This window comes from Rattus norvegicus, chromosome 3 (genome assembly GCF_036323735.1).
Source record: "Rattus norvegicus strain BN/NHsdMcwi chromosome 3, GRCr8, whole genome shotgun sequence".
NCBI classification, from domain to species: domain Eukaryota; kingdom Metazoa; phylum Chordata; class Mammalia; order Rodentia; family Muridae; genus Rattus; species Rattus norvegicus.
In genome coordinates, this window is record NC_086021.1 from 38,982,345 (window position 1) to 39,009,084 (window position 26,740).

Below are 26,740 nucleotides of genomic sequence, written 5' to 3' on the forward strand. Positions count from 1 at the left end.
GCAGGCTACCCACGCCCAGTGCACTCTTTGTCCCAGGCCTAGCCTTGGTGAAATCCTGAGTCTCCTTCCCACTACCTCAAGCCCCTTCGGATCTGCCTTCCATGCTCCGAGCCTCAGTTTCCTTCTATGAACCGCAGAGAGCTTGATTGACACCTTCCTCAGAACAGAGGAAGCGGTTGTGCACTGGATGAATGCTTAGCCTGGAGCCGGAGTCTACATCCTCCCAGTTGCGCTCCTCCCCGAGCCTGCCCCGCCCGCCTCGAGGGCGGCTCCGGCGCGTGCCCTGCCCACCCTGCGGCTCGCACAGCGCACCCCGCCCCATCGCCAGGAACCAGCTGAGCACACAGCTGGACCCAGCGGTCGCCGTCGCCCGCTCCGCCACAGCAGGTAGGGAGGCGGGTCTCCGGGGTCCCGGGACTTTTGGGGTCTTGGGGTCGTAGGCCGAGCTGAATTTCCTCTTCCTCCCGTGGCCATCCGAGGTCGGATGAACCTGGAGCTCGGCCCACGCGCGAGCATCGCGGGAGAAAGGAGGTGCTCGCTCAACTTTGGCTTTCTTCTAGGCGACCTAGGACTGCGGCCCGGGGCTAGAAGCGAAGAGGAGTGGTTCTACCGCCACGCCTAGATCCGCTGTGCTGCAGGCACCAGACCATACCCTGATTCCCCACCCCTCAATTGCAGGGCAATGGGCTCGAGTCATCGTTGGTTGGGGGGTGTCTGACCCTGCATGCACTTGACTGCTCACGCATAGTTTGAACAGTGGCTAGGCGAACAGTCCGCGCAGCCGACTTTCACTCCTGAGCAATCCTTCCTCCTTGGGGCCCAAAACTCTTAGAAAGTTCCTCCTTGTAAGTGCCCGACTTACCTGACTTACATGACTTACCTGAAAGCTTTAGCTGTTTCATTCCCATGTTGTGTTCTCTTCCGGCCTGGAAAAGAAACTTCGGATTGAACATCAACTCCCTTTTGAGTAATTAGAACCTTATCTCTGGGCCTCCATCATTTTGCACGTCTGCCCTCCCCCAACTTTATTAGAGCAACTTCCCCTTGGTCCAGGACTCTGGATTTATGGGCTTGATGGACCTGCAGGGGAAGCCCCAGCCTTGGGAGGTCTGGGAGCTGGGGAGCCGGCAAGCAGGGGATCCGACTGTAAGTTCTCCTCAGCCCAGACATCCACCCTTTTATTCAATCCTTGAGGTCTCCATAAAGCAGAGATGAATCCTTTAAAAGACCCAGGAGTCCTTCGTGGTGTTCCTTTGTGGACTGCCATAGCCTCTGGCTTTGTTTGGCCTCTGGGACTAACAGAAGACTTAACCTGCCTCTCCGGTTCCTGCAGACCATATTTCTGACCTGGTCACAAGGGCCTCTGAGCCACTTAGTTCCAACTCCTCTCTGTGGAGTTGCACCCGTTCTCTGAATGTGACCCAAGGGTCCGAGTGAAGCCAGGGCAGGGGTTAGACCCAGCTCCAACCTACTCTTTCTGAGTCCTGTGGGACCTTAGACTCCTGTATATTCCACGAGGCCAGAGCCCCACCCTGTCCCATACAGTTGGGGATGAGGGTGCTATTCCTTGGGGAATTTTAAAGTAAGGAGGACCACAGATGAGAACAAGCTCCCAGCTTCTTTCAGACTCTTTTCCTTTCTTGGGCCTCCCTATTTATAAATGCCAGGGAAATCATAAACAGCCAAGGGAGCTTGGTTTGGCACTCGTGTAAATTACACAGCAGCAAAGGTTTCTGTGTGATCCAGGGGAGGGAATTTACTCCAGAATTTTCCATAGTCTTTTTTATTAGGGACTCACTGAGTGGAGGGGTGGGGACAGGGAGCAAGGGGGGGGGGGCGCTTGTCTGTCAATTGGTTTCCTTCCCTCCTACCCTGATGTGGCTCTCTCTGGTTTGTGCTCCCGTCCTGACCTTGGAGGGGCTCAGGAGCTCCAAGAAGAGCTCTCAATACTTCCCATCTTGACATATCTAAACCATACTAAGTTACTTCAGCCATGTAAGAGGGGGTGACTAATTGTGTCTGGGTGAGCCAGGCCTTGGAAATGAGTAATCCTTTGCCAGGGGAAGAGGCCTGGGGAAAGAGCTATTCTAAGAAGCAGGGAGGTTTGTGCAAAGGCACTGAGGATTTCTGAGCATCCCTCATGGCTAGAATGGAGGAGAGGGCAGGGTTGGAGTGCTGGAACTGGGAGTGCTAGGTGAAGACAGAACTCACAGGCAGTAGGATGCTGGGAAAGGTTTGTCACCAGGGCAGTGACTAAGAACTCTCCTTGACACAGTGGCTGAGGTGAGAGTGCATGGGAAGCAGCTGTATTAGAGATTAGGGAGGCCCTGAGGAAGTGGCCTGGTGGACAAGAGCAGACAGATCCAACCCAGGGCAATACCTTCTGGGCTGATCAATAGCAGACCCTGGAAACTCAGACTCAGGGTCAGAGCTGTAAGTTTTATCTGAAACCAGACCAGGCTACTAGGTAGATACTGCTATTGTCAGTGTTTCAATGTTGCTGTTTTTCTTCTTAAAATTTCTTTTTAAATGAAAGACTATTGCTATGATGTGAGAGACAGTCACACAGGCTCCCTTGTCTTGATTGTCCCACTGTGAACAGTGGTCTATGCAAGGAAATACATTGTTGCAGGGAGAACTGTAACGTGGAGGGAGGACTTGGCTCTTTCTGGTAATCTGGAGTCCGTGGGTCCCGCCCCCTAACTCCAGGTGGGCAGTTTGGCTCTTAGATGACATCTTGTGTGGCACAGAGATGATATCATTCTGGCCTGTAGCCCTTTGCTGAGACATTGATCTCTGGTTTTCTTCAAGGAAACTCTTCTGGCCTGGTGCCCACAACTTTTGAGTATTTGCTGACCGGAGATGGATAGGTTAGAGGGCAAGAGAGAGTAAGAGAAATTACAAGTGCTAGCTTAGGCATGTGTGTGCATGCATGTGTACATGTGTGTGTGCGAGTGTGTACGTGTGTGTGTGTGTGTGTGTGTGTGTGTGTGTGTGTGTGTGCACTGGGGCATACATCCATGGGTGCATTTGCAGAGGCCAGAGGTCAGTTTCAAGCACCTCCTATCACTTTTCACTTTTATTTTTTATTAAGTTTGTATTTATCATTAATTTATTATTTCCGTGTGGATGTGTGATATGTGTGTGGGGTCGAGCGTACTGGGCTCACACGTCTGAGAACAGCTCTATAGAGTTGGTCTCCCCTTCCACTTTTACATGGGTACTAGGGACCAAACTCTGCTCATCAGGCATGAGCAGGAAGTGGTCACTCTGCCCAGCCACTTCTCTGGCCCCTCTAATTTTTGAGACAGACTCTCTCAGTGAGCCCAGTGCTCAACAATTCAGTAGGCTGACTGGCCAATGAGCTCCAGGAATCCACGGGTCTCTTATCCCTCCCATCGTCAGCACTGGAGATGCAGATGCTTCCCCTCCACCCTCCTCCCAACAGCTGTTACATGTGTGCTGGGGACTTGGTATGCACAGTTCAGGAACACTGGAGAGGCCTGGGGACTATTTATAAAGACATATGTTCTTTACTATCAACAGGTCCGCAGAATGTGGATTAGACTCCTATCTATTTTAGGAAATTAATGCCCCTGGACACAGGCAAGGTCTTTTGCTAGCCAGGCACCCAGCCAGAACTGGTTCTTCCTTTCTACTGTCTGACAAAACTCTTAGGCATCCCCCAAAAAAGCTCCAAAAATTGAGAAAATGTGGGCTGAAGTAGAGAGAAACAGGTCCCAGGAGTTATGTGCAGTGGTGGCAGGGCAGGGCGAGCAATGTTTAGGCAGCCGAGGGAGGTTAAATAAAAATATCTCCTTCCCTTCAGCTGAATAAGCGTGTGTCACATTTCAGCCTGATGTGGTTTGTGAACTTGGAGACCACAGGCAGGCTTAGTTCCTGCTGGCTCTGGCCTCCCCTCCCCCTCTTCTTGAGATGTGCCTACTTGCTCCAGCCCTGCCTGGGACCACACGGGCAATTGCAGGGTAGGGGAGAGAAAAGCAGAGGGTGTGGTGGGTGAGGCTAGGCAGCTAAAAGCCTAGGTCGGGGTCCTGTCTGTGCCGCTGACAAAATGAAGGGTAAGGTTTGGCTCCTGCGTGCTTTTTTTTATAATGGATTCCAGTGTCCCTTGCATGCTACGTGGTGGCAGGATAGTGTCAGGCTTACCCAGCTGTGATGGCTTCTGAGTCAGAGTGCATTATACCGTGCCAGCACCGTACCCGATTATGGAGAAAAGCGGGTGAGCCAGACGCAGTCAGCTGCAGAAGTTCTGTGGATCTACTAGAATCTTGAGCAGAACCAGTTGCCCCATTTTGCAGACTGGAAGTTGAGAGTGAGGTTTCACTCACTATTTCTTGATCTCCAATAGTAATGGTGGATGCAGGCTGCTGCCGTGTGCTCACCTTCTGTCAGCTTTTATTATTGTTTGCTTTTAAGATAGTGTTAGGAATGAAGAAATGTTGGCTCTATTTTACAGATAAGCAAACCGAGGCTCTTCATAGAGGAGTGAAGTGACCTAACCTTACAGTGACCCTGATGGTGTCCTTATGTAACCCACTTTGCAGATGGGAAAACTGAGGCCCAGAACACTGAGTCTCCTTGCCCAGAGGTCCCTTCCCATATCTTCTGGTCTGTAGTTAGCGCCTCTCACTGGCAGCTTCTCCAGGTGTCTTGGCACCTCCTGCACTCAGTACTTCATTTAAGGAGTGAGAACTGGATCTCACTATGCAGCTCCGTCTACCCTAAAACTTGATTTGTAGACCAGGCTGGCCTGGAACTTAGAAAGATCCACCTGCCTCTGCTCCTGAGTGCTGGTATTAAAAATGTGTCCCGCCACATCTGATCAGTTTTCGGTTTTGTTTTGTTAATTTTTTTTCTGGTTACAGCGTCTCTCTGAATCTGACTTTTCCAAGAAGACCCCAGAAAGGTTTGAGCCATAGAGCCTGTTGGGGAACTATTAAGGGGGAGCCAGGCTGGTGGAAGTGGATTCCTTTATTTTGCTAAGTTGGTTAAGCAAAGGGTGTCTTGTTACTTTCCAACCTCAACAGATCTATCATTTGGGTCAAATACCTATCAAGCAAAAGATATATATATATATATTCATTCCATGTAAGTCAGCCTTGAGGGTGGAGCTCTTGATTTCTTTGCTGTAGAGGCTGTGGCTGGGCTGGGCTGGGCTGAGTAAATACTAATTAAATTTGCAGCGTGACTTAGTGGCGGGGGGGGGGGGGGGGGGGGATGTGCTTTGTCTCCCCAACGACCTTCCTTCTTCATGATAACCAGGGCTTGTGATAGAACATTTTGAATTCTTCTAAAGGATTCTTTTAAAGGAGAAAACCAAAACCAACAACACAAACACAAAGAACTATCTGGAACTGCCACCTCTGTGACGTTTAGGTATGTTTTCTTCCTGGCATTTTCTTTCTTAGAAAAGATTTGTTTCAAAGTTTGTATGTGTATGCAAATGTATCTGTCCAACTCCTGTCCACTTCTTGTCCTCCTGTCCATCTCCTGTTTACTTTCTGTCCATAGATATCCTAGTGAGTAATTTTTTTAATATGGGGGTCATCAGACCTGACAGCAAGTGTTTCCACGCACTGAGCTACCTCTTGTCCCTGAGCTCTTCCTTCATTGTTACAAATGGAGCTCCTAGCTCAGTTATTATGCATTTTATAATTTTTGTTACATTTTGACAAATCATTATTTAAGAAGAATAACGGGGTCCCTTCCTAGCACCGCTGGTGGGGAAATGATATTCTTGAAGGAGTACTGTAGCTGGCTATCAAAAATCTAGCTGTCCTAGACTTCCAGTCTAGGGACCACTTTCCTAAAGCATCAGACTTCAGTTCACGCTCTCAGCAAATCTTTTTGCACAGTCTAGCATCAGAAAAAGGTAGAGTCGATTCCAGGCCGAAAAGCAGAGGGAACCTGGTTCTCTCTGCACTTGCCAGTCAGTCCTAAGCAGTTTGTCTCTCTGGGCTTTGGCTTCAAGGGTAAAGTTAGGATTTCAACACCAGCTTCCTGGTGTTTGCTTTTAGGGGTTCCTATAGCCCAGGCTGGCTAGTCATTATGTGGCTGAGGTTAACCTGAACTCTTACCTCCGTCTCCCAAAAGCAAATGCTTTCAGTCATGTACCACGGTGCCTGATTGTATGCAGTCCCGAGGACTGAACCCAGAGCCACATGCTAGATAAGCATTCTACTAACAGAGCCCCAGCCCCAGCCCATTCCCAGGGTTTTGAGGAGAGCCAACAGGGTACCTCACCAGTGTAGGTCGTCGTTCAGATTCTTGGAATTTCTGTTTTCACATCTGATTCAAAACATCCTGGGACTAAAGCAAAAGGGTGAGGGCCATTGTTTTTTGTTTGTTTGTTTTGTTTTGTTTTTTGCTTTTTCTTTTCTATGGTCACATGTTCTTGGCTTCTTAAGCTTCCAGTCAGGAAGTGGAAAGCAGTTGAGCCATGTCATTCTGAGTAAGATTTTTCATGGGCTAGCCTAGGCTCTGTGTCCTTTGCACTCTCCTAGAGTATTTCTCTATAAAGTATGAGAGCACTTCATTCTGGAACACACCTTTAGAAGCTAGGAATTGCCTGCCTGAGTCTTTAAATGGTCTTAAAAAAAAAAAAAAACCAAAACTTGTAGGATTCATGCTTGCATAAAATTCCATTCTCATGGCAGTATGTGGCATTTTAGATTCGGCAGAGCTGCATTTCGGAGCTTTTTAGAAATGTTGAATCTCAAGCTCTGCCCTTAGTGTGGCCATATTTAGCAACCAAGAAAACAGGAAGCCAGCTAAATTAGAATTTCAGATAAAGAATGAATAATTATTTAGTATTACCGTCTTCCCTGCAATATTCGGGGGCATATGTATAAAGAAAGTCTGTGCCTATCTGTAATTCAAATTTAAATGGATATTCCATGGTTTATATGCCAGTCCTACTTCCCTCAGGTCTGTGGCGTCTGCTCTGCCTGCCACCAGGAGGCTCCTGGGATGTTCTTACAGTTTCAAGGGTGGGAAGCATTGTTGCTAGAGGCCTTGCGGTCAAACCAAGCTGAATTCTTTTTGTGGTGACTGCCTGAAGGCCGGTAGTATTTGTGAGGGAAACGTTAATTCTCACTCCTTTGTATACATCTGCACGTTCCTATATTGTTTTCATATTGCAAAGAACTGGGACTTCTTATCCTGCCCATCTCTCAAAAGGGTCCCTCATGTTACGAGAAATATAACGGAATCTATAGAGAGATGGAAAATTTATTTATTCATGGCTTTCTCTCAAGCTGTGGTGAGAGGGAGATTTTCAGTCTACCTCGGGCTGGCTCCTAGCAGAGTGGCAACATGTAGAGGGGAAAAAAGAAACAAAAGGCAGGAATTAAACATAAATGCAGAGGTTTTCTCTTGGCAGTCAGGGCTCCTGTGGGTAGTCCACCCTCTCTCCCCACATGGAATTTTCCTAGAAGAACCTCAGTTCCTAGGCCCCAGTCACACAGAGCGGTTGGCAGCTGAAGAGAAAGATGCTTGGCTCTAATTAGAGGCCCTGGCAGCTCTGGAGGCCTCAGTTTCCCCACTATTCAAGCATCCCTCCAGTGTCTATGCCAAGCTTGGAGTCTCTGCCTCCGCCTCCACACTCGGGATGGTGGTATCAATCCTGAGACTCTGTGTCTGGGGTGACTCTGCACAAGGTACCACTACTGACTGTCTCCTCACCTGACAAGTCTCCAAATCCGGCCCATATAGATGGGACAGCTGCTTAGAGACTGTCACCTCCTCAGCCCGGGGTTCCCATGCTGCAAGAGAATAAGTCTTGAACACCCACCGAGGGCCCTGGGTGCTATCACTTTGGATATTTCTTTTTTTTTTTTTTTTTTGGTTCTTTTTTTCGGAGCTGGGGACCGAACCCAGGGCCTTGCGCTTCCTAGGTAAGCGCTCTACCACTGAGCTAAATCCCCAGCCCCACTTTGGATATTTCAAAAGAACGCATCCAAATCAAAATTATTTTGGTTACTATTCAATCTAAGGGTTTGGAAAGATCGGGGAATCTGGCCATGAACATACCCCTGGCTCATCTTGGGCTGAGCTTGGGTAAGTCATTTGCCCACTGGTCTAACCTGGTCTGTAACTCAGCTCCCACTCCTCTGTGAAATGAGAATGTTGCCTTCTCTTTTTCTCCCAAATCTGCTTCCATAACTGGTTGGGGCTGGATCTAGGGAAATGACACTGTGTCATCTGGGAAGATGCAGTTAGATTCCTTTTTAGCAATATTGAAAGGAGACAGAAACGATGTTCTGAAGACCTCCCAGACTGACCACATCCCCAGATCACCTAGGATTCGGGTGAGAATGTAGGTGCTGGTTCCTTAGGGCTGGGCTGGGACCTGGAATCTGCATCCTAATGAGCTCCTAGCCAGTGCTGATATTGCTGCTCCAGTGGTCGTACCGAATTGGAAGGTTCTAAACTGAGGACGGTGTAGAATGCTCAAATAGCATGTGTGAAGCCCTGACTTAGATCCCAGGAATGCTGACGTGGGTGTGGTGGTGCACACATGTGGAAAGTGGTCGAGGTGGTGCACACCCGTGTATAGTGGGAAGGAAGATCAGAAACTCAAGACCACCTTTGGCTGTGTATTGAGTTCAAGGCCAGCCTCGGGTAAGTGAGACCTTGTCTCAAAGAAAAAAAAAAAGGAGGGCAGATTATCAATTGATGGTCAGTTTAGAATGAATATCTAAAATATTGATATCTAAAATATTGATAAGGCATTAATAGCCGATCTGGGTACTCTTTTCTTTGGAGCTGGGCATAGAACCCAGAGCCTCGTGCACACTGGGCAAACATTCCATCCACGAGCTGCCCCCAACCCAGGGTTTTTTTGACATTTCACCCTTGGTATTCCTTCTACCCATCCTATGGGCTTCCTCTTCTCTTTGAACTCTGGGCCAGGCTTTATTCCACTGTTTCTAGAACGTGACCAACTGCTGGGGGTAGTTCTCTGCTAAGTCATGGAGAGGTAGGGCCCTTTGATAGAAGAGCCTGACTCGGTGGGAAGCCATTTGAAGGGAGAGAAGGCAGATGCAGGGCCCCGAGATGTGGCTTTGATAAGCATCTCCACCAGAAGGTTTTATACTGAAGGAGATCAACATGTTCTCAGTCGATGTGTGACAGCTAACTGTGCCTGGGGCGGGGGTGGGGGTGGGGCTCAGCCTGTTTTTGCACGGCCCTGAGCTAAGAATGGTTTTTAAAAGTCAATAAACAAACAAGTAAATAAGAAAGGGGGAAACCCAAGAGACAGCAGGGGCTTGACAGATTGGGTATGTCATTGTCCTCTACAGAGGTTTGGAGTAAACCCGGCAGCCAAAGCTTCAGGTGTCTCTGTCAGTGAGCAGGAGGCAGAGCTTTCATAGCTCAGTATTAGGTACAAGCGAGGCCTACGATAGGCAGTCTGAATTGGTGGGAACTACCTCGACGTCTTAGCTACGACCAGATTCACGGTGCCTTACTTTACCTCCCTGAGCCTGGGGTTTTGTTTGGCAAGGCGTGTGTAGTAGTATCTGCCAGGCAGACTTACTGTATAGCCTTTAGAGTCTGATATGTAGTAGGTGTTTGGACAGTGACAACTGCTGTCATTGGAGATGGCCATTTGAATCCTTGTGGTGTGACTGGCCATCAAGCCCAAAAGTTCTCCTGATGACTCCGGGAGGGGCCTTCTAGGATGGGAAGAGCCACTACAGCAGCCTCCGCCACCCACAGGCTGAACGCTCCCTCTCAGCAGCCTGGCCAGAGGTCAGTCTTTCCATGGTGGACAGCCTGACTCTCTCTCCTCTCCCTGAGGTCTGAGGTGTTCAGCAGGTAGACTCAGAACCAGAGGCCCTGAGCTGGGCTGGCGAGGACTGCGGCAGAAACCCTCTCTCTCTCTTGCTCCGTTGGGAGTGTGTGGGTGGAGACCTGGCTAATACCAACGGGCGCTTGGAGAGTTTGCTTTTGAGTGGTTACAGTCTTAGGATTCCAGAAGGGAAACCCTCAAAGGCAGATGTAGCTGGGGCTCATTGTAAACCCAGCCCTCGCAATCTCAAGGAGAGTAAAGTGCTTTTCTTGCCCATAGATGGCAGCATCGGTACTGTGAGCAAGCTGGGTGGGAATGTGCTTGTGAGCACATGTGCTAAGCATGTGTTTCAAGCACTGGCTTCTGCCATTGGCACACCTGGAGCTGCAGTGGGCCAGGGTCTGGAATAGCCTAAACAGATCTTAGTCTACGGGGAGAGCCCAGTACAGAAATACACTGCTGCAACGACCCGGGGTGCTGAGGGGGTTCAAGAAAACAGTGCATACAAAGACTACCCAGCAGATACAGAGACGGAACACACTTGTGTCCGGCTGGAGTCTGGCAGGCACAGACCGAAGATGCCTGCAGAGGAGAACTGTGGTTCAGGGGGTTGGCCATGACAGACCACAGAGTAGACATTGACAAGTTGGTAAAGGTAAAGGGTCCCGCACTTCATCCGGCGGCCGCTCAGAGCCCAGCAGAGCAACCCAGGGACTGGTCTGGGCCTTCTCTGAGGCACTGCGAGCGAGTCAGAGCCGGGCTGTCCGGCTGAGGGGTGGCAGTCGGGATGGAGAGCCGAGGTGTGTTCTGGTGTAGTCAGAGGCTAAGTGGTTGGAAGTCAGAGTGAGCTGGAGGTTGAGGGAGGGTGATGCCTGGACCCTTGTGTGGATGGCAGATGCTTGCATACCAATGGTGGTGGCTGGTGGTACCCTTTGCTGAACATGAAGCATGAGGAGAGAGGGTGAGCCTGGGAACATATGCAGCCCCTCAGGTGAACAGATGAGTCTGGACTGGAGTACAGTGTGCACGGCTGTCATTTCCAAAACCAGACCCGCGGCGTGCTTTTACCTACCCTTAGCAATTAGGGATTTTCTGCAAGATATTTGAGAAAGGCTTACAGAGGGGCCGCTGAGATCCAGTCCCCCAGACCCAGATAAACTGTGACCTCTGACCTCTCCATCCGTGGCTCCACGTTCAGTGCTGTACATATCCGTATTACCGACCGACACTGCAGAAATCATCAGCCATGTCTCTTATCTGCTGTGATTAACGAAGGGGCTTGTCTCCTCATCAGAGGGGCCTGTGAGGCCCCTCGGTGCTAGCATCCTGACTCTCCCCTTGGCTGGGAGAAGCTGGTTTGGGTAGCAAGATCTTTCAGAGTGGGCGGGAGTCGTCCGCCTTCTTGACAGAGGCCAGAGGACTCAGCTGTACAACCCACCATTGGTTTGGGTCTAGGATAATGGATGGTCCTTCAGCCCCTCATCTAACGTGCTCTGGGCATGGCATTTACCACAGCCTTAGAGGAAGCAGTTACACCAAGGAGCTCATAGCCTGGCATCCCGGGCACCCTCTTAACCAGCCCCACCCTCTAGCAGCAGGTGTGGGCAGTGCTGGCAGGAAGAGAGTGCCTCAAGGCTAGAGGTATGTAAGTAGGAGGGATCTATCCACATGACCTCAGACACTGACACTGAGATTCCTGGACTCTTTTCCAGGTACCACCAACTCCTCTTTTCCCCGTTCTTCAGCTGCTGTCATAGCGTCTCTTCAAGGAGTGGCTCTCTTCTTGCACAGCCTGTAAGGTAGGTAGAACAACACAGAGCCACCGTCCATCCAGTGTCCAGGGGAGTCTAGCTGATTCCAGAGTAGAAGCGCCTGAGCAGCCTTTGTGGATTTAAAACTTTCCCCCATGGCTGGTTCTGTTTATTCATTAACTCATCTGCTCCTCACTAAGGGGAAGGCAGGTGAGGGGAGCCCTGAGTGCGAGGAATGAGGTGGGCTTAGTGTCCAGATGCCCGCTCCCACCCCGACTGTGCTTCTTGCTTGCTATATTCTCAAGCCTTCAGGGGACCCCTTGTATAGTGGGGTGGATTCCTCATGAGGAGGAGAGGCAGGGAGTCTCCCTGCAGATTGTGGAGAGGTGAGAGAAGTTGGGTTGTGGCTACTAAGCCTGTTGACCTTAGGAGGCACCTGAGAAGTGTGAGGGAGGGTGGATGAGTCATGGCCACCTGGCTGGGTGGGCGGGCCCACCTATCAGATTCCAGGGTGAGCCTGCAGGGCCCTGGGAGTGCAGAGAGCTGGGCTACAAGTCAGGAGACCCAGATTGCCTTCCAAGGAACTCCTGAGCTTTTCCTACCTGTGAGGCAGGTGCACGGCTCGCCCTACCCCACCCTCCTCCCCCTACCCCAGCTACACACATATCTAACAAGGATGTGGAAGGGATCAGATAAGTCTGTAGTTACCACAGGCCTTTGTGGACTGGAAAGCCGGGAGGGTCACTGTGAGAGCATTTCAATCCTGAACAGAAGAAAATTTCTTATTGTATGAAGAGAAGGCTCTCCCGCCCATGGCATCAGTGACCAGCCTGTGATGTCCCTGTTGCTTGCCTAAAGCAGCAGGAAGTGAGTGCCTGCATTGTTCAGACCTCCAGGGCACCTAGCTACTGTCCCTCTTAAAGTCTAGATGAAAGGGCCTTTGATGGTTATCTAGACACTGAGTCCTTGGAGCTAGGGGTTTCTAGAAGGTTTTCTGGGCCCAGACAGAGGCCTGGGCCAGCCCCAGCTGCCACTGAAGAACCACATCTGGTTTCTGAGGTGCTGTTTTGCTCCATAAGGGAGCTGCCTCCAAGAGATTTTTACCAGTAAGGAGTATCCTTTTCTGTGTGTACTTTTGTTAGCCCTGTCACAAGGCCCTTGCATTTTCCCTGCCTGCCCAGTTTCTGCAAACACCACAGGGCCACGACCTGACCTGCTTGGGTCTAGCTAGGTATGACCACTTCTGAGTTGGCCTGCTTGTTCTAGCCCTGCACCCACCTCATGCTCACCTCCATGAACTCGGTGTGAGCAAGACACCCGGGGGTCCTGTCAGCAAGTCTCTGGCATGCTGTTTCCTTTCTCTTCATCTAGAACATTCTCTTCCTTGCTGTGGGGAGGCTGGACTGTCTGTTTCCCTGAGCTGCCCCACCCCACCCTTTGTGACAACTTTCGGGGCTTTTGTTTTTCCAGACTTAAATGCTCACCGGATTCTGGAATCCATTCACTCCCTGAGTCATGTGACAGATATTTAGGCTCTGAGCTGGGTGTTGGAAAATGGGGCAAAGACTAAATCCTTTCCGTGCATCCTGGCTCTTGTGTCGATAATCATTCCTGCCACCGGAATCAGTTTTCCTTCACCTGAGAAGGGGGAGATGGCTTAGGGGAGCAGGGAGGGAGGCCAGGTGGATAGGGCAGAGAAGCTTGAGTGCAGGAAGGCAGGGTGAACTAGGGAGGGAGGGCATCCCTCAGAGGGAATGGGAAACAGTGTGTGTGTGGGTGGGGGGGGGGGAACAAGGCCATGCTGCCCTTGACTGTGGGTTTTACTCCAAGCTACTGAGGACTTTCAGGAGGGTCTTAGTGGGAGACCTGGAGCACTTTATTGTCACACACACACACCCACCACATACGCAAGCACACATGCAAACACACACACACACACACACACACACACACACACACACACACACACACACACACACGGACAAACAGACCCTTATTGCTTTAGGGTTTTCTTCACTGAAGTGCCCCAATGCTTCTTCCTGTGAGACCTGGTGTTGAAAAGTCCTGGGAAAAGAGTGCTTTCCCAAGATCCTCTCGGCTCTTTGCCCCCCACCCCTTTCCCAGGCAACCGTTGCTGACTTCTGTATTGGAAAGGGAGGTGAGCTGCATCAACCATCCTGTGAGAGCAGAGCCACTCTAATTCATGAGGGAGACAATGGTGTCTGACACCCAGAGTGCATTTGCTGACTTCTGAGACACCCAGGAGCCAGTCAACTTTTCCTGCCCCTGAGATTAGTCTGGGCTGAGAAGGGGAGTTGGGTGTTTCAAGCAAGAAGATTATGTGCAAAGGGCTGGTCACCTGGAGGAGCCCTATGTGCCTGAGGACAAGTGAGTCATGGGTGGAGACTGAGGTGGGAGTGGCAGGAGGTGACAAGGATGTCTAGTGAGACCTTGAAAGCTAAGTTTCAGTTTTCTGGGTTACTGGAAGTCATAGATGGGTGTTGAGGAGAGCAGTGACTTGATTGATGGGATTGTAGCCAATTGGTGGAAGGCAAAGAGGAGAGCGGGTCAGAGCAGGCAAAAGAGAAGTGAAGCCCTGTTACTTCCCTTCACTACACAGACACAGACACAGACACAGACACACACACACACACACACACACTTACAGATACACACACACATACACTGACACACAGAGACATACATACATACACATATATACAGATACAGACATACATACACACTCAGACACAAGCACACACAAAGACAGACACAGAAACACACACATGCACTGTCACACAGGCATACATACACATATATACAGATACAGACACACACACATACACACACACACACGATGTGGGGAGGGGGAGGGGAATATCGACTAGCCAGCCTGTCCCTCTCTGTTCTTTGCTCTTGTTGGGTTCTGTCCTCACTGTCCAGCTAGGCTGACTTGACTCTAGGAGAACCTCTGAGCCCGTGTCTCTCCAACCCCAGTCCCTCTCAGTTTGGTTTTCCGCATCCATGAACTAGAGTTGGATGGTGGCTGGGAGTGAGCGGAGAAGCATGGTCTAAGTACACGGACCAATGGGGAGCCTTGGTTTTACTGTTGGTGAAGGCCCTGCCCTGGTCACAAGCTGCCCCACTGGGGAATCCTCTTTGGCTATAAATCTGTAATCTGAACCAGAAGCAAGATGTTCCGGGCAGAGCTCACAGAGGCCACTAGGAAGATTTGGGGGGCAGGGGTTGGAAATGCCATTAGCCCTGGTGTCTGGCCCAAGACCAAGCATGGGGGAACTGGTTAGGACTTGTTCAACTCTTCATCCCGGGCTCTCAGCACTCAGGATGGCTAGGTTCTGAAAAATCCTAGATAACACAACAACAGGGTCTACGGATGTAGCTCAATTAATAAGAATGCTTGCCTATCATGGGCTGGGCCCTGGGGTTGGTTCCCAGGACTGAGATGATGATGATGGTGATGGTGGTGGTGGTGGTGATGATGATGATGGTAGAATACAATTTCCAAGTTGATGGGAGCAGGGCACAAGGAAGTAGGTGTGAAAAGCAGAGGGTGTCACAGGCAGACCAAGAGCAACCTGGCTGGAAGTGCCCACGGGCACACAACTGACCCCAGCCCCCCTAGTTCAGTTTGGGAAACTGAGTCCCAAGCAGAAGCAGTGGAAATAAGAAGGGGGTGGGGGGAGGAGCCCAGGCGCAGGGCTAGGATCCCCTCTAGGCAGGTGTGGCTCTTTGCTCAAATCTGCTGCCTCTGAGGAGCATGAACAATGGCTTCCTGTACTCTGCGGCCTGTGGAGTTGGGCCTGGCATAGCAATTTCAGCCCAAGCCACGGGGGTCCTATTCATAGCCCTGTGGGATTAGCCTGGCCTATCTATGTCAAGGGCCTTATCCCTTCTGCCCCGCCTGGCCACGGCTGAGGAAAAGTCCTACCGGGAACGGCAGGTAGTAGGGGTTGAGGGAGCTCAGTGAAGCCCACTCGGGTGGGCGGGGCAGGCAATTAGCTAACAGTTAGGCTCTCTGCCTGTTCTGATGCCCTCTTCTGGCCTCCAAGAGCAATGCATACACATGGTGATCTATGCAGACAGAACACCCCCTACCCATTACAAATAAACAGATCTTTAAAGAAAGATGTATTTTTAGTTTATGTGTTCTGCCTGTGTCTCTCCGTCACTGTGTTGTGTCTGGTGCTGAGGAGACGCCAGGAGGACATTGTATCCCCTGCAAATGGAGTTACATACAGATGGTCGTGAGCTGCCATTTAGTTCTGGGAACTGAACTCAGGCCCTCTGCAAGAGCAGCCAGTGCACTTAACCACTGAGCCATCTCTCCTGCCCATGATGGTGCTTTGTAAAGGAGAGGTGGGGGGCAGGCGTCAAAAATCAAGTAGCCCTGGGTTTAAACTCTGCGTTGCGTTTCCTAACTGTGCAGTCTTCAACTGAAGCTCCCTGAGCCACAGTGTCCCCATTTACTAAGTTGGGTGATGACACACATAAATTTGAGTGAAGATTCAGAAAAATGATGCTTATGAAGTTCACATCATGGACCTGAGGAGACGGCTTAGAGGTAAAGTGCTGGCCCCACACATCTGTGGATCCCTGGCACCTGTATAACCAGAGTGGAGGAGAGAAGAGAAGAGAGGGGAGGAGAGGGAGGAGAGGGGGGACAGGAAGGGAAAGCAAAAATTCCCCAGGGCTTGCTGGCTTAGACTGTCAGAACCAATATGTGAACTCCCGGTTCAAGGAGAAAACATGCCCCCTCCCCCCAAATTAAGATCTTTAGCCTCTGCATGCATGATCACACACATACACACACACACACACAGTTCTTGCCACAGTGCCTGCTGCACGCTGAGCGTCTGTGTGCAATAGGAGGTCTTATTTGCAGGTGAGGAACTGAGGCTCCTTATACAGTGCACTGTTGCAGTCAGGGTCTAAGAGCAATCAGGTCTGGGCAGTCCTGGCTTCCCACGCTGCCCCAACTTTTCTCTCTCCTCCTCCCATCCCTCTGGGCCTATCCTGTTCCCAAGAACAGGGGAGTTTTGTGTAAGGGATTGTTTTCCTTAAGAAGTTCCCTCTGTAGTGCCACAGGATGACTCAGAGCTCTGAGTCACAGCTGCTGGCAGGAGCAGGCCCGCCCTGGGAAGGAGGCAGAGGGGAAGGAGAGATGAAAACAGGAAGGGGGACCAGTTAGTCCCAGCTGTCCTGCTGTTTGGTTAAGGAAACCCAACAGATCCCCTCTCCTGCTTAGCTTCAGTTTCCCCAACTACAGTTTTACCGTATGGTTCCCACCAGGGTCTGACTCTTAGAATTGGGTTCCTGGGCCCATCCAGATCTCTACACTCCAAGGCTGGGGCTAGGTTTGGGAGTTTGCACAATTTCCAAGCACCCCTCCCCCCAGGATTGTGCTGGCCCACCTTGTTTGCAAACATGTTCCCAGCCACTCTCTGCTGTCAGCTGGTCCAGGCCGGTCTTAAGTTGCTGACATGGAAAGTTGCTTTCTCCAGCCAAACACTAGGGCTTTTTGTTTCCAAAACAACATTCCTGAAATATATTTTACATAACTGATCAGAGTAAATGCAGATGTCATTTCCATATATATATAATTCCCCCATTTCTGTAAACTCAGTGATTTATTTATTTATTTATTTTTAGCAAATTTGGGGGTTTGTAGACCTGGCTGTCCTGGAACTCACAGAGATTCTCCTGCCTCTGCTTCCTGAGTGCTGGGGTCAAGTCATCGCAAATGGAGAGAAAATTCTCATCAACCTCCCAAAATCCCTTGTGCTCCCTGCTTGCAGTCTCCCCTTCAGTGCTCCCTATAGTCTCCCCTCCAGTGCTCCCTACAGTCTCCCCTCCAGTGCTCCCTACAGTCTCCCCTCCAATGCTCCCTCCAGTCTCCCCTGCAGTGCTCCCTCCAGTCTCCCCTCCAGTGCTCCCTCCAGTCTCCCCTGCAGTGCTCCCTGCAGTCTCTCCTTCAGTGCTCCACCCCCCCCCCCCCAGTTAATTAGCCTTTGTGTCTAGCTTCTTGCTCCCTCTCCTATCTGGCCCTGGGTAAATTGTCATCCTTCTCTGAACCTAGGATTCAGTATAAGGGATAACCACACCCTCTTGCGGGCTGATAGGGTTTCGCCAGCATGCACAGCGCTTCATTCGCTATAGACAATAGGCACATGGGCTCCTAGTGCACGGTGCACAGACTCAGGCAACGTTTCAAAGTGCTTACCTGGTAAGTCAAGTGCTGGGATGCATTACCTACTTCAGTGCAGTCTACGCCATTCTGCCAGAGATGTTACTGTGGCTCCATTTCAGATCTGAGGAAGGTGAGGCACTGACAGAAGTTGCTTTGGCAAGGTCTCATGGTGACAGAGGCTGGTGGGTGTGGCGTTAACTGTGACAGTGCTTTGTACCTGCCCCTTAGGAATGCCTCTGGGGCGAGGAACACCATGTATGGGTCAAAAACACAGATGTAGCACATCTCCCCCCAGGACTGAGGCACAGTACAGTAGACATAGGCAACAGCACATTTCGATGTGTACAGGTCGTGACTGAAGGCCAGAGTGACATAGACATACAAAATAGACCTTAGCACAAAACCTAAGGGACGCAAGGCCTGGCGTGCGATGTAGTCATATGCTATGTATGTGACACTGGGTATGGTGCAGCATATAAGATGTACAGGCATGGTCCCAAGAGCTTGGTCCCTGAGCCCTGCCTGTTATGTGTTCCTAGGTACCAGTAGGCTCTATCATGGTGGGACCTGAGGCCCAGCGAGCAGGCAGTACAAAAGCCTGCCTGCTTCCTCCTCTTGTTTCTAGTTGCCATAGAATAGGCATATTCCAGAGGGGTATTGGGACCCCAATTACACCCACTATCCTGGTAGCTCAGACGCGGGGGGTCAAGGCATGGGACCAAGTTCAGTGTTCAGGAAGAGCGGCAAGGCCCCCAGCTCCTCTCTTTCCAAGCCAGTCCTGCCAGCACTGGTGAGGGCCAGCACTGGTAATTTTCCTCTCCCCAGATCCTCCTTCTGATTGGCTCCCTGGCTGCTTTGCTGGTGTGAGAGAGACTGCCTTCCAGGCCTTTGGGGAGAGAGTTGTTGGGGCCCACGGCAAATTGCTAACAGCTGCTGTGGGAGGTGCAGAAGGGGAGGCTGTGGATCAGAGGAGGAGCTTCTGGAGTCCTCTGGGTACCTGGACTCACCGATTTATTCTGTCTCTTCTGAACAAGAGTGGCAGTTCCAAGGTCACACATACCCAGAATGAAAGCCAGGTCCTCAGGTTCCAGGAGGTGGGGGGCAGGAAGCTGAGGTCATACAGAACTGGGGTAGATGGCCGAGGATGGTCTGTCTGGTGGTCAGGGAGCATTAATGCTTAAGGCCTGTGGGAACCAGATCTTAGAGGACATGCTTGAGAGTCCTGTACGGGGGACACGGAAGGGTCTGGAGCATGGTTACCACAGTCCTGTTGACACATGAGATCTTGTGAATCCCTTTGCTCGGTTTCTTGTTAGCTTCTGACCTTCCTCTATCTCTTCACGGAGATTTTTCTGCTATTTTTTTCTAAACTAATAGTATATGTAGCCAATCTGTGATGTAGTCTGGCTATTTTATGTCCGAGGGCAGTGAAGTTTAGAGTGGTCGAGTTTCCGGCTTACACTCAGTTGGTGAGTGTTAGGGTCTTTTGAGAGGACAGATTCATAGAGGAATGGAATTACTGGGGTAGACAGCAAGGATGGTGTGGGGCAAGGGAACTGAAGGTGCGTAAGGGCTGGACAGGTGCTGGAGGGCCGTCCTTGGACATCACAGTTGCTAAGCACTGGTTGAGTAGCACACCCAGAGCCAGGGGCGTCGTCAGTCCTACCAGACATCCAGCAGAGTAGGTGTCTTCACCCCATTTTACACAAAAGGAAATTAGATCACTGTAGAAAGGAACCACGCGCCCAGTCTCCCGGGCTCCTTCAGTTTCCTCCTTGAACATGGCCTGGTGTTTTCTTGGCCAAAAGGCCACTCAACCGTCACCTGTCAGTCTCTGTGACATTGGAGCTCATGGAGACGCGACATGGGTTCCTGGATCCTATCATCCCTTACCGCTTCAGCAAGCCTACCCCTTTGTCCTCTCTGGGACCTCTGTCTGCAGGCAGCAGAGTGGCATCAGGCTAACAGCTCAAGCTGGGGCTGGAGCCCAGCACAGAGGAAACTGTGGCGGTAGTCAGCTGTGGAGGGTGTGGGCATATACGAGAGCCTCGTATGGAGCCGTTAGCAGGATATGGTGACACCCTCTGGCTGATACCGCTGTATGTCATGGCCTGGGGAGTGTCCACCAGACCCAGTGGATCCTGGTGAATCAACTTGGCCACATGCAGTGCTCACTTTTCTCTTTGTTTGTCTTTGTGTCCCAAACAGTTCTGAACAGTCCTGGAGAAGGGCTGGTCACTCCTGTCAAGGAACTCCTTTTGACTGGATCCTCTAAACAAGCAGATGTTTCTATCTTGAGCAAAGTAGATGTAACAAGACCCAGCACTGTAAACGTTTAAAACACGGGGCTCCACGGTGTTCGATACATTGTCTGTCTTATGCCCACCGTCACTGTAGGTCCTCACAACCATCTTGCAGAACTTGTTACTCACAAAGATGTAAAGAGAAAGACCACTGGCTCAAATCATCATGGCCAAATTAATTAAAGCAAGCCTTTTAATTTGTGTATATGAGCTGTTCTCTCTAAAAGCGGGGTTCAAGAGATCAGCATTGGCTGTGAGGAAGACAGGACTTTTATAGTCGGGGCGGGGGTATGGGGTTTCCAAATGAGGGATTTGGGGGTAAAATATGTGGAGTTACGGGAGCAGAACACAAGCATAGAAAGTTAGTCCTAACAACCTCCTAACAGTCATCCTTTTAAGGTGGTGGTAACAACAGAGTCAAAACACAGTAGTCATAACGACCTTTTGAAACAAAGACAGGGTTGCAAGATTTTTATTAACTTTTTGAAACAAAAACATGATTTGTTACCATTTCCTGGGCCAGGCAGAACCGAACCATTTGTAGTCGAGGTCATAGAAACAGGTGTAATCATAAACAGAAGTGAACCTAGTTTGTCTTTACTACAAGACAGCTTTTGAAACAAAGATAGAGGCAGGCTGGTTCATCAAACTGAAGCTCTGCCTGCTCTGGGCAGTAGCTGTACATTTCCCTTCCCTTCCAACAGTCATTTCACCGAATGTCCCCATAGAGCTGGTTCCTCTCAGAATTTCCCGGAAGTGGGCTCGCAGTATTTGCTGTTTGGTCCTGGTGTAGAGGTCTCCAGGGTCATCCCTATAGCACGATGTGATCTTTGCAAAGGTTACTGTTCCTCTGTTGCAATATCTTTGTTGATTGTGTTCTCATTCGTTCATGGTTTGCTTCCATGTTTTGGATGTTATGGGCAGGACAGCTACGGATGTGGCTGTGCAGATGTCTCTCAGATGCCTGCTTTTATGACCCAGTGTCCTTGTACATTCATTTTATGAAAAACCCAGTCCTTGGATCTTTCGAATTAATGGTCTCCCTTGCATTTTACACTAGCATTAAACACGCACACGACATGCACACATGCAAGCATTAAACACACACACACACACACACACACACACACACACACACACACACACGACATGCATGCACGCTTTGTTGTTTGTTTTGAGATCTAGTCTTGCTAGCAACCCTGAGTGAGCTGAAACTTGTTATGTAAACCAGGCTGGCCTCAAACTTGCTTCTATCTCCTGAGTGCTGGCATTACAGGTACATACCAGCATCCTTGGCAGGGAAGGGCCCTTTTACCTCTAATTTACACACAAGAACATTGAGACCCAGATAGATAGAAACTCACCCAAGCAACTGACCCAGCAAAATTAGCAGCTTCCTTTTTTACAGGGGCTTCAGGTGCACCAAGCTATGCTAAGTCCCAATGTGTTTCCGCCACTTTAAAATCTTTTAAGGTTCACTCTTTTAATTTTCAAGTTATTTGTATGTCCCCCTCTATGTATATGAATGTCTATGTGTCTATGTCTATGTGTGTCTATGCCTGTATCTGTGTGTATGTGTGTGTGTGCGCACGTGTGTGCATGTATGTCCCTGTGTGTGTCTCTGTGTGCATATCTCTCTTCTCTCTTTCTCCTCTCTGTGTGTCTCTGTGTCTCTGTGTCTCTGTGTCTCTGTCTCTGTGTCTCTGTCTGTCTCTGTCTCTGTCGCTCTCTCTCTCTCTCTGTGTGTGTGTATGAGGTATGTGAGTGCAGGTAACTGTAGAGGCTAGAATGGGGTGTCAGATCCTCTGGGGCAGGTGGTTGTGAGCCATTGGATGTGGGTGTTGGAAACCAAACTGAGGTCCTCTGCAAGAGAGTTATGCTCTCTTAACAGCCGAGCAGTCATGTCTGTTCCCCTTATTAAATTCTCACAACCTTCCTGGGAAGGAGATATTAAAATCCCTACCCACAGATAAGGTAACGGAGGCTCCGAGAGCTAGGGTGACTTGTTCAGAGCCACTCAGCTAGTTAAGTGGCAGTTTAACCCCTAACTTTTGCTAGTGGTAATGCTTCCCAGTCACACGCCCAAATCCTTCCTTGGAGTAGCAGCCTCTAGCATCATCTCTTTGTTCCTTTCTGCTCTGGCTGAGGCATCACAGAGCTTGCCTTCTGTGTGCAGCACAGATCTGCACCCTACCCAGGCCTCCTGCTGATCCTGCCCAAGTCACCATGCCAGTGCGTGGACCCCTTTGTCCTGCTGTTGACATACATTTGTGCCTGGACTCCTTCAGGGGTTGCTATAGAGTTCAGGGGTGTAACAAGGGGCTAGGACTCAGTCCTTTGCAGTCCCAAGTTTCCCAGGGCTAGAGTGTTTGTCTCAGCATAGGGAAACTGATTGCTATAATGAGTCCTGGAGGAGGACGTCCTGGGTTCTCAAACATGACAGATCTGGTTGTTTCCAGGGATTCAGGCCAAGGAGGAAATAGTAGGGCCAAGCCTCCTCTTAATGTCCTGACTTGGCTCACAACACGAGGTGGGGCTGGCTCTGGGAGAGGGTCAGTGGCTTCAGTCCCTGGGATAGATTCAACCAAGCCCCACTGGACATCTTCCCAATAGCTGTCCACACCCAGGACCAACATCGCCAGGGCAGAGGCCTAGCTGGCCATATCAGGGAACTCTGTTCCATGAGCCCCAGGCCTTGGGTCTGGTGTGGTTGCCCACAGACCTGAGGTCTAAGTCTAGTCTGCGGACACTGCACAATTGCCTGGAAACATCATCTTCTGCTTGGTGCTAGCTACAAAGAGAAGAGAGGCCAGGGACCATTACTGCGGGCAGTCCTGTGGCTTGCTCCTATTTATTCCCATAGTTCCCTGTATACAGTGGAGTCACAGGGGGCTCAGAAAGGAAAATGTCCCACTCCACAATGCACAGCCCAACCTGAGCCCAAGAGCCATTTGCAACCTGTGGTCTTACTTCTAGACTGTCATCCAGTAGGTATGGATGTGCTGCTCAGTTCAGGCCTCTGAGACAAGAGAACAGACCATCATAGGCAGCCTTTGGGAGATAACAGATGTCAGGCCTTGGGTGGAGTGTCCCACGAGCTGGGCACCATCCTCTTCATTTTAAAAGTGAGGAAACTGAGGCCTTGGCTACAGGTACTGAGGCCTGTGTGCTTTCAAGTCCATGGGGCTTGCCAGAACTTGTGCTGGCCCTGTTTGCTTTCTCTGGGTTTCATAACTGCTTTCTCTGTTTACTGACCACTGTCCCTATTGGCAAAATCCTAGGCCAGAAGGGTGGGTGCTCCCAGGGGGACCAGAGAACAGCAATGGGCTAAAAGTACACAAGCTCTGGGAGAGGGGTGGGAGAGAGAGAGAGAGAGAGAGAGAGAGAGAGAGAGAGAGAGAGAGAGAGAGAGGGAGGGGAGAGAGAGCACACTTCCAGCGAATGGCTGGCTGCCTGGGAGATCAAGAGCTGCAATGTCTAGGGTGAGGGAACAGAACAGGGGTGGCGTCTTCCCAGCTTGCCAAGTCTTTTTGTACACTGAGGCTGAGGGTGGAGGGTGAGAGTGAGACATCTCATCTGATAGCCATCCTAGGAGGCCCACGGAGATCCACAGATTGACTCGAAGTTAATCATGGAAGAAGGAAGGGGTCAAGAGACAGTTGTGGGGCCCTGTATCCAACCACAGGGGAGGGAAGGGACCCTCAATCCTGTGACAGATACTGAGAGCCGTCTGGTGTATAGGGGGCACTGAGCAGGACTCACACACAGCCAAGATGGGAGATCAAGGGGGTCTCTAAGGCACAGCAAAGATCAGGGACCAGGACGCACACAGGTTGAAGTGATGGCCAACAGAGCTGCACTCGAATCAGAGCAGCCACCCCAGGTCTGAGTGTCTCGGAGTGGAGGTGCCACAGTCTCTCTCCACCCAGTGGCCACAGCCTGAGGATCTTCTTAGACATCACCCCAGCCTGGGAGATGTGGTAGGGCTTGGGAGAGGCTTGGACCGGTTTAGCAACAGCAGCCTTTCCTGTGCTGCTCCCTCCCCAGGTGAGACAGGGCAGGGTTCTTTCTTCATCTCCCAGACAGACAAGGTTCTGAATATCAGCAGTGCCTCCTTCCGCACCACTGGCCTGACTCTCGGTTCCTCTGCCATTGCTCTTCTTTTCTTTCTCATGCACTTGAATCTCCTTCCTCCCCTGAATTCATACATCTTTCCCTCAGCAGGGAACAGAGTAAGACGGCGTTTTCCCCCTCATAGCCTCTGCTCCCTGGCGCTCCACAGTGAGAGGTTCCAGGCTTTGGGGTCCTATGGGGCAGCAGCTGGGGCTTGATTAAGCCACTGCATCTAGAGATGAGGTGACATGCTATTTCTAGTTTCAGAACCTCCTTTTTGCACCAGGGGTCATAGGTGTTCTGATTCAGAAGGACCTGTGAAGGTGAGCTGGTTCAGTGTCCCCATTTTGCAGATAGGGACCTTGAGGCACAGAAGCAAGTAGGTTGGTGCAGCCGTGATCTGGGGCCAGAAATGAGCCTTAGAGTGAAGACTATTGAGGCCTTGCCCTTTGTGTGGATACCGAGACCCAGAAAGAGGCAATGAGTTGCCTAGAGGCATCCAGGAAGTCTGTGGCAGCCTCTTCCCTAAGAGGGGGACACCTCCTTTTATCCTCACTTAACCCCCCCCTTGTTCCCTGGAACTCATGAGCCTCTACCGGGCAGAAGCAGAGTATCACTGCCCCATCCGGGTCTCCTTCACCAATGCCTTTGAGGGGAGTTAAAAGGCAGGGGTAGAGTCTTGATCACTGTGGCCCAAACTCCATAGCCACTAGCCAGCACAGCTGCACCACCTCTGTGATCATTAACCTGAGGGACCCTGGGCTGGTGGTCACTGACCCCAGGGGTCGAGGCCAAGCCATAACTGTTAATCACCAACTCGGTAAGCTGGGGCCACACTGCTCCCTGTTTCTGAGGGGGCTGTGTAGCGGGGCCAGATGCTAGCTCAGACTATATGTCATTTCCAGAGTCAGCCAAGAAGCAAGTATCCCCTTAAGCATATCCTTAAAGCATTCCTTCTAGACTACAGTTCTCAGTAAATAAATAAGCTCTCTTGGATATATTTCTTTTCTTTGGCTGTTTTGGGGGTGGAGTGGGGCAGGGTTTCTCTGGGTAGCCCTGGCTGTCTTGGAACTCACAGAGTTCAGTCTGCTTCTGCCTCCTAAATGCTGGGCTTAAAAGTGTGCGCCACCACCGGCCGGCCGGATAGATCCGTGTCACGTTTTAGATCTTGTGCTTTAAGCTGCTGTTTCAGGAAGTGTCTCAGGAGGTAACGTGTGTGGCATGCACAGTCCACTCGGCGAAGTGCACAGTTCCTTCTGTGGCGTGAGTTGGTTGCACAATCATCATCCTGGGCATTGTATTAAAAGTTTCCCACCATCCTGAAAGGGTCCTTGTGCCACTTACAGCGATCTGAGCACTCTTTCCAGCTTCAGGCAGCCACGGCAGTGTCCAAGGTGACATCATTCTCCTTGTCGCCTCCAAGAGACAGCCTTAAGTGCGGCCTCTACTGACTTTGCAAGGGGTCTGTGCATCAACTGTAGATTCTTTGCTTTACAAAGGAAGAGGCGTCATTGTGCAATTTGCTTCTCGCACCTGCAGGTCTCTCCATGCCTACTGTGTGCCTACTGTGTGCTCTGACTCTTTTTTTTTTCCTTTGCACAGTTGCATTGTGGTCCATTGTGTGACAGTCCCATCACTTATGTCCCCAGAATATTTTGGGTCCTTTCCAGTTCTCTTCGAACAATGCCTCAATGGATAGCCTTGTCCGTTGGTAGCAGTTCTGTAGGGAATGTTGTATTATGTGTTTTGAATACGCACAGTCTACTTCTTATCTAGAGAGGTGAAGATGGCTTATGCCACCAGGAATGATCCTGCAAGCAGTGTAAGCTTTAAACACCCTTCTGGGTTGTGTCCAGGGTTGTGTCCACAGGCTTGAGGGTGGGCTCCCTAGACCACGGAGCCCAGAGAACTCAAGGCTTCTACATACACCTGATAAAATCCACTTTCTAGGGGTACCCCACCTTCTTTCCAGCTTCCCTTCCCTCGTCCTCTGTAATCAGACCCTCGATACACCCTGGGCATGGGCCTGTGTTTGCCTGCCCTCTGCCCATAGGCTGCCCCTTCCCCTGGGAATGTTCTCAGTCTCCTTGACCTGCTAATTGGACCGATGAGAAGGGGGTCCACAGAAAAACAGCTCTCACTGAGTTAGCACCTGCTGTATCTGCCAGATGCCGGATCTCCCGCTTAGAAACTAGGGTCCAGGGGGCGACCGCACCCAGTTGGGTCCTTCGCCAGTGGGAAGGGAACCCAGATGTCTCAGAGATCCGGGACAAATACCCGCCTCCCCAGCGGGCCGCAAGGCCCTCCCTGCGGGGCGGTCCCCAGCTAGGGCGGGATGGGACCGCCGGCTATTTAAAGGTTGGGGCAACCAAGGGGCGGCGGCCGCAGTCTGGGTCCTCACCGTCACCATGGCTCCGTATTGCTCCTCGCTGCGCTCTGCGCTGCTCGTCCTGGCGCTGTGCGCACTGTCGCCGTCCCATGCAGCCACCGCATCGCGGGGCAGGGCCCAAGAGAGGGCGCCCCAAAGTCGGGTGTCTGAGACGCGGGTGAG

General features: G+C 50.8%; 1 protein-coding gene across 6 annotated transcripts in view; it reads left to right on the plus strand.

The window, feature by feature from the left end:
- Nucleotides 1–260: 260 nt before the first annotated feature.
- The window catches only part of Gsn (gelsolin), a 53,245-nt gene continuing 26,765 nt past the window's right edge, over nucleotides 261–26,740 (plus strand). For 2 of the 6 annotated variants that reach the window (XM_017591662.3, XM_063283523.1), the window contains exons 1-2: nucleotides 261–387; nucleotides 11,527–11,613. Coding sequence is in view for 1 of the 6 variants with exons in the window: in NM_001004080.1 (NP_001004080.1) it covers nucleotides 26,598–26,735 (138 nt within the window). In the remaining 5 variants the exon portion in view is untranslated. Of the gene's footprint in view, nucleotides 388–3,900; nucleotides 4,080–4,886; nucleotides 4,928–5,283; nucleotides 5,398–11,526; nucleotides 11,614–26,587; nucleotides 26,736–26,740 lie in introns of those variants that run through there. The other 4 variants (XM_063283524.1, XM_006234040.4, XM_039104784.2 and 1 more) reach the window with 4 other exon arrangements.